At 27.5% G+C, this 6,592-nt stretch overlaps 1 protein-coding gene across 1 annotated transcript; it reads right to left on the bottom strand.

Moving 5' to 3' along the window:
* Positions 1 to 3,605: 3,605 nt before the first annotated feature.
* LOC137824151 (uncharacterized) lies at positions 3,606 to 6,348 on the bottom strand. The gene is made up of 4 exons (XM_090297456.1): positions 6,188 to 6,348; positions 5,610 to 5,866; positions 4,638 to 5,089; positions 3,606 to 4,028 (listed from the first exon to the last, which is right to left on the bottom strand). The coding sequence occupies exons 1-4, from the start codon at positions 6,295 to 6,297 to the stop codon at positions 3,747 to 3,749; spliced, it is 1,101 nt and encodes a 366-aa protein (XP_090153582.1). The 5' UTR covers positions 6,298 to 6,348; the 3' UTR covers positions 3,606 to 3,746.
* Between the last annotated feature and the right edge of the window lie 244 nt (positions 6,349 to 6,592).

Here is a 6,592-nt window from a genome sequence, read left to right as displayed (position 1 = left end):
TTGTTAGTTTTTCTAAAGATTGTGAGTTTTTTTTTTTCAGAATTCGTTGTTGTTTTGATTGCATACTGATATTTACTATAACTACTTTCAATGGATTGGTGAAGGAGAACCTCAAATTGAATCAATTCTACATACATCAAAACTTATTTCAATCATATCCATATATTACAAGCACTTTCAATCATATCCATATATTACAAGCACTTGAACGACCTAAAGTTTAGACCAAAGTCTAAAACTAATTTTATGTTATAATATTGAGATGAAAATATGTCTTCATGTGTTTTAAATTTTTTTAAAAATAACATATATATATATATATATATATATATATATGAAACTTCAATCCGAATTTGGATTCATGATTTTCAGTAAACTTTGCCTAATAAAGTGGAGTCTCTAAGTTAAGATGAATATTTTAGTATTCAATTTTTACAGATAAAAAAATAGAATAATAAAGAAACATCGTGCTTAAAATACTTTAATATGAAATCCAAAACCTTATACCGAATATTTCTCGCAATTACGATAAGATATAAAAAAAAGTTAAAAAAATCTTGAATCATAATCAAAAAATTTATCAGTGACAAAATTTTAAAATATTTGAAAAACATGTTTTATTTTTTATTTTATCAATAATTTAATTTAATCTGTCACATATATATATACATATATACATATATATATATACATATATATATATATATAAAGCTTTGTCTCTTGCATACTTTAAAAATAAGAAATGGTGTGAGAATACTCAATATCTCATATTGAACTACATCCTAAAACAACAAAAAATTAATATAGAGTCTGGACAAACCATAACTTATTGAGAAGAGTGTGAAATACAAAAATTGAAAAAATAAAATAAAGTCTTAATTTAAAAATGATCAGTTCTTAGTGAATTATTAATATTTTTATTACCAACTTTTTCTCAAAATAAAATACATCAATATACTTGTATTTTAACCGTATAAAAGTAATATTTATTGAGAGAATGAAGTAACACATTTAACATTATTCTTAATTTGAGTGAGAATAAATAAATTATAATTGTTTTGAGACGGAAACCATATGCATGTATCAAATTTTATAAAAATATTTATAATTATATATTTTTAAATGTTAATTATATTAGTATTAATTTATAAAAAAAAATATTGATGTTGTCTTTATGATAAATATAATATCTAATTATATTTTATTCTAATATTATCCTCAATAATTTTAAAATAATTAAGAATATGAAATTCATATTAACTTAAATTTTATTCATATTAATTTTTAACTTGTAGTAATATGATCGAGAGTTATAACTGAAAGAATACTGATAGGTTATACCGAAAACTATATATATAAAGAATAATATATATATATATATATATATATATATATATAAAATCAATCACAGTATAAAGGCTCAAATTAATAAAAGCCCAAATTAGTGGGTGTGTTTAAAATAATAAAGCGATGTAGAAAGAAAGGTCCAAATAAGATATAAGTTTAATAAGAAAACCCTATAGAGGATCAAGACAAGAGAAGTAAGAGTAAATTTGATCTGATGAATGTAAAACGATTTCTGACTCGCGCCTTGCAGGTACACACACCCATTTGTGAGAAGAGGAGCCGAAAGCCCAATCTAGAGAGGAGCCGAAATTCCAACCTAAAGAGAAGCCGAAAACCCAACCTATAATACAACCAATAGCCCAACCTGTAGAGTAACACCTGAGAGAGAAGCTAGAAGCTCAAATTCGAGAGATCAACTAGTAAAGTCTGTGTTATCAACTTATTTGAATGTTTTCGGTCCTTTTTGTAAGAATATAACTTATTGATTTTAGTTTATGAAAGAGAAAAAATTATTTTTTTTCCTTTAATTTTTTTCTTAAAGTACAAATAATTAATTTATAATATATATATATATATATATATATATATATATAACATGTTAGTAAGCTTTGATAGAAGCAAAAATTAATAAATAATATTTATATCTTAAATTTATAATCAACTTAATTGAAAAGAAAGATTGAGAAAAGTATTTAGTAGCAAAAAAATTATTTATAAACTTCAAAAAATATATTAAAAAAGATAAACATTATTCAAAATATTTCTCCAAAAAAAATATTATTATCTTCGCAATAAAAATATTTATCTAAGAATATGAAATAATGTCATTATCTTTATAATAGAAAATATTAAAATAATATAAAATAATTATCTTCACAATAAAGAACACATAAGATAAAAAATTTACAAATATATATTTAAAATTGTATATACAGATTTTACAATTTTAAATATCCAGGAAGCTAAAGCCCCCACAGTTAAAATAGTTTTATGTAAAAATATATGAACATAAATATTTAATGATGAGCATATAAAGAAAATATTTAAAATTTCCTTAACAATTAACTTTTTATTATTTTAACAATTAACTCAATATTAAAGAGACTGAGATATAGGCAAGAGATTAATAGACGAAAAACATCTGTAATAAATAAAGTATTTAGCAATTAATCATCATTAATAATTAAATCGCATACGAAAGGAATGGTGTGGAATTTTTTTAAATGAGAATATCCTCTTAATTTCAAAGTTAAAATTGATTGGGTTTCTATTAATTGTTACCAAGTCTTTTACTTCCTATGCCTCTAATTACCAATTACCCCATATTTTTAAAATGACTATCCAACCCTTTACAATGATAATTTTTAAATTATTTATTTTGAAAATCTTTCGAAATAAACTTTTTTGAAACAGGATTTTCAAAACAAGATATCTGGAATTGGATCTTCAAAACAATACCTATGAAAGAATGAGTTTTTAAAACATTTTTTTTTAAAATAAACTTTTTAGACTATATAATATGTTTTCTAAAACAATTTTTTTAAAATAATTTTTTTGAATTTTTTTTTCTAGAATATATAAGATATTTTTTATAATAGAAATTTCAAAACAAGTTTTTCAAAATATATAAAATATTATTTGGAACGAGATTTTTACTTTTTCTATCTTCCTCTTTGTTAGAGTACAATGAAAAATGGGAGTCCACTTGCGTAGTGTAGGTATTTTAGTCTTTTTCATTAGTATGGGAGTGCTGAGAGTAATCTTATAGGTGCGAGAAACAAAACCCTTGTTATGACTACAGTATCTAATTAATTTCAGCATATCGTTTTTAAAACTGGGCGTACCTTTTTTTCAACAAATTAAAGACTTAATTATATTTTTGGTATTTTAATTTAGTGTAGAAAATTTTAGTCTGCTAATTTTAGTGGTTGGATTTTAGCTAAAAAAAAAAATTGAATTTGCATTTTGGCCATGAAGTTTTAATGGTTTAATTTTTATCTATATATTTAAAAAAACAAGTAACTAAAACTACAATACTTTTTTTATATATTTTAAATTAAAAAATTATATCATAATAATCATGCATTTCCTTAAATCTTTCTTTACTTTTCGCCATTGTTCAACACTATAATGCCAGATGCAGTTTTTATAAAAATCTTTTTTTAAGTAAAAAGAAATTGGACTCGTCAATATTTTCTTTTTAAGTAAAAGTAACATAATAGTTTTTAATTAAAAATATGCATTTTAAATTAATTTTACGTAAAGATAAACACTATGCTTTTTCAACATGAACTGCCACTAGGTTTTATTTTATAGTTATTTTATACATCAAGATGACATGCAAAGTATGAAACAAGAATTGATTTTGCAATTTGTGTACAATAATGCATTGTATGGACTCAATCATGCTTGATACGAGGATCCAGTCCCATTTGTCTCCTTGTTCGACCAACAAACAAATCTCCAGACTTGATGAATCCAGGAACTCTTCCAATGACTGTCAATAATGGTAATTGTGCCACAGCATCTCTCCTCCCAAGTGAAACAATTGCCATTGGCATCTGTGGCTTGTAATTTTCCATCCTACATTGACTGCAATCTCTTCCTCCATCTATCATCACCTTCAAGTTCTTCACAACCACTTCTGCATGCTGTTGTGCTGCAAACCCTTGCTTGATTTCCTGTTGTATACATTTCCATTAGAAACTTCCTTCAGGTGGCTTGTGAAGAGATTAAAACGCCACAGGTTTATAGCATTTAACCGATTTGCATTGGACAAAATCAGGTATGATGCATACAAAGAGCCTAAGTTATGCAATCACATAAAACTATAGGAAATGATGCATATAAGTCCCCATTTAAAACTTGATATCAGTAACTTTAGGCCTTGAATTCAAGGTTTTAGGACAGTTCTCTTCATTTTGCTTAGTTATTTTCATTACTAGTAAGAATAAACTAGATTAGCCAAAACCCAGGAAACAGAACATGAGCTTTTTGTCTAGCTCAGGAAAAAGTCAGAAAATCATGTGAGCAGCTAAAGACTTGGTAACATATTTTGTTATAAAGCAAGGTGAAATACATACAAAATTATGGTGAAAGGACATGATTCATTAACACCTTTTCTTTCTTTCTATATTCACCCTACAACTATATAAATTATTATTTTATTGTAACATAATATTTTATTAAGAAAAGTAGTTGGAACTGTAAGTAAAAATGTTTTTGATGAACAGTGTGTCAACATATGTCCATTTTTAGCTGAATGAAAGTTACTAATGGCAAGTGCTTACCGGAACATCTGTAATGTCTCCAATTGCAAAAATGTTTCTCCTACCAGTGACTCTCAACTTTTCATCTACCTTAATCCTTCCTTCATCATCCAAGTCATACTTCAACATAGTTTCTTCAAGCCATGCTGATGCAAGTGGTTTCCCTAAACATTGGAAATAACAATCTGCCTCAACGGTCTCTCCATTTGAAGTTCGATATGTCTTGTGTTCACATGCTAATTCGTTCACGTCAATTGTTTGCTCTAGTTTCACCTCTACATTCTTTGATTCCAACCATTTTAGAGTCTTGTCAGCAGCTTTTGTCCCTACGAAATCCAGTAGCCTAGGTCCTTTGTGCACTATTGTAACCTTCTTATTTGGAAAATCAACAGCTATCTCTGCAGCAAGTTCCACGCCAGTAGGACCTCCTCCAACAATCAAAATGGAACGAGCAGATTTTATCCTTTCATTGTCTGCCAAAGAAAATGAACTTCATTACTCAAATACTGACTACAACAATTCATTACACTATTAACTGAACCTATTCGAACGAAAAAGAATAAATTCACAAGAAAATTATGGTTAAATGAGCAATATGAACGCATGATTCAAAAGCAATAATAGAATATAATCCCTGATAGCTTAAAAGAACTCCTTCGATAGAGATAATAACTAACAACATAGTCAAAATTTAATCTGTTATTATGTGCTCTGTACTTCTACTATTTCTTCCATGGTTGTTCTAGAGCTCCATGATCCTTTGGTTTTTTTTCTTAATGAGCATATAATGCTTCGTATGCAGCCAATAGCAATAACCTACACTCCTATCAGATTATTCCTAATATCAGCAACACTAAAATCTGATTTTTATTACAACTGTAGGATCAACTAGTTCTACGAAAGTTTGAAAGTAAATTCATAATATTTGTGTTACCCTTGTAGGTATTTTGAACTGATCATCATAGATAGGTTATGTTCAAAGTTCAAACTCACCTTCTTTGAACTGATTAAGTCTTTCCGTCCTATTTTTGGGGACTTCATCTGCATGGCCAGTGGCAATAACAAGATAGTCAAAGCCAATTTTATGGCCATCTTCTGTGATTACTTCAGTCTCTGTAATATCGACGGCACTGGACGTAATGATATTGCCATGGGTAAGGTAATCTTGATGATTGATCACCGATCTCTCTGCAAAAGAAGGCTCAACCCTTGACCTCAAACTTGCCCATGTAATCTCAAAATATTCCTTCCTGCATTCAACCACACTCAATCAGAAAAAAGAAAACATATAATGACGAGTTGAACAACAATAACACAGAGCAGCATGAAAAATTAAACACTTACAATGCCAATGCAGTGTTTGAGGGAAAATGACAAACACATTCAAAAACACAATTCTCAATAACAAAATTGAAACTTGAAAATTTGGGAAGTTTCAAAATGCGATAAAAAATTCAAAAGTTGACATGGGTGTCTCGATGATCTAAATTCGAATTAAAAAAATTAGCTTGAAGAATTAAACATAATAGTAGAAGAGGAAAATAAACTGTAGCAGAAAATGCTTTAATTACGAATCAATGAGGGTAACGTGGGTAGTGAATTGGAGAGATTTAGCGACGAGAGAACCCGCAACACCTCCTCCTATGATCACCACTCTCTTCTTCCCAACATGATTTTCCATTTCAATTCTTTGTTTCTGTTCTTCGCATGTCACATTGTATGTTTCATGGTACTGTTTGTTTTTAAAACCAAATAATAAATAAACAGGTAACTAAGTAAATAAATAGTATCTAACATATTTGGCATGGCAGTTCCGGAGATGCAAGTTTTGGGAAAAAAAAGCAAGATTGAGTTAAATTTTCCTTTTTTTATGCTTCTATTTAAATTATAATTTTAGGACGCTTTGAGTTGTTTAGAATAACTTTATCATTTTAAGGTATTTTTAGTTTACTTTTATATTTTTCGTATTTATGATT

Source organism: Phaseolus vulgaris, chromosome 11 (genome assembly GCF_051622355.1).
Source record: "Phaseolus vulgaris cultivar YP4 chromosome 11, ASM5162235v1, whole genome shotgun sequence".
NCBI lineage: Eukaryota > Viridiplantae > Streptophyta > Magnoliopsida > Fabales > Fabaceae > Phaseolus > Phaseolus vulgaris.
The sequence above is the reverse complement of the archived record's forward strand: the minus strand, read 5'-3'. Positions and strand labels throughout refer to the sequence as shown.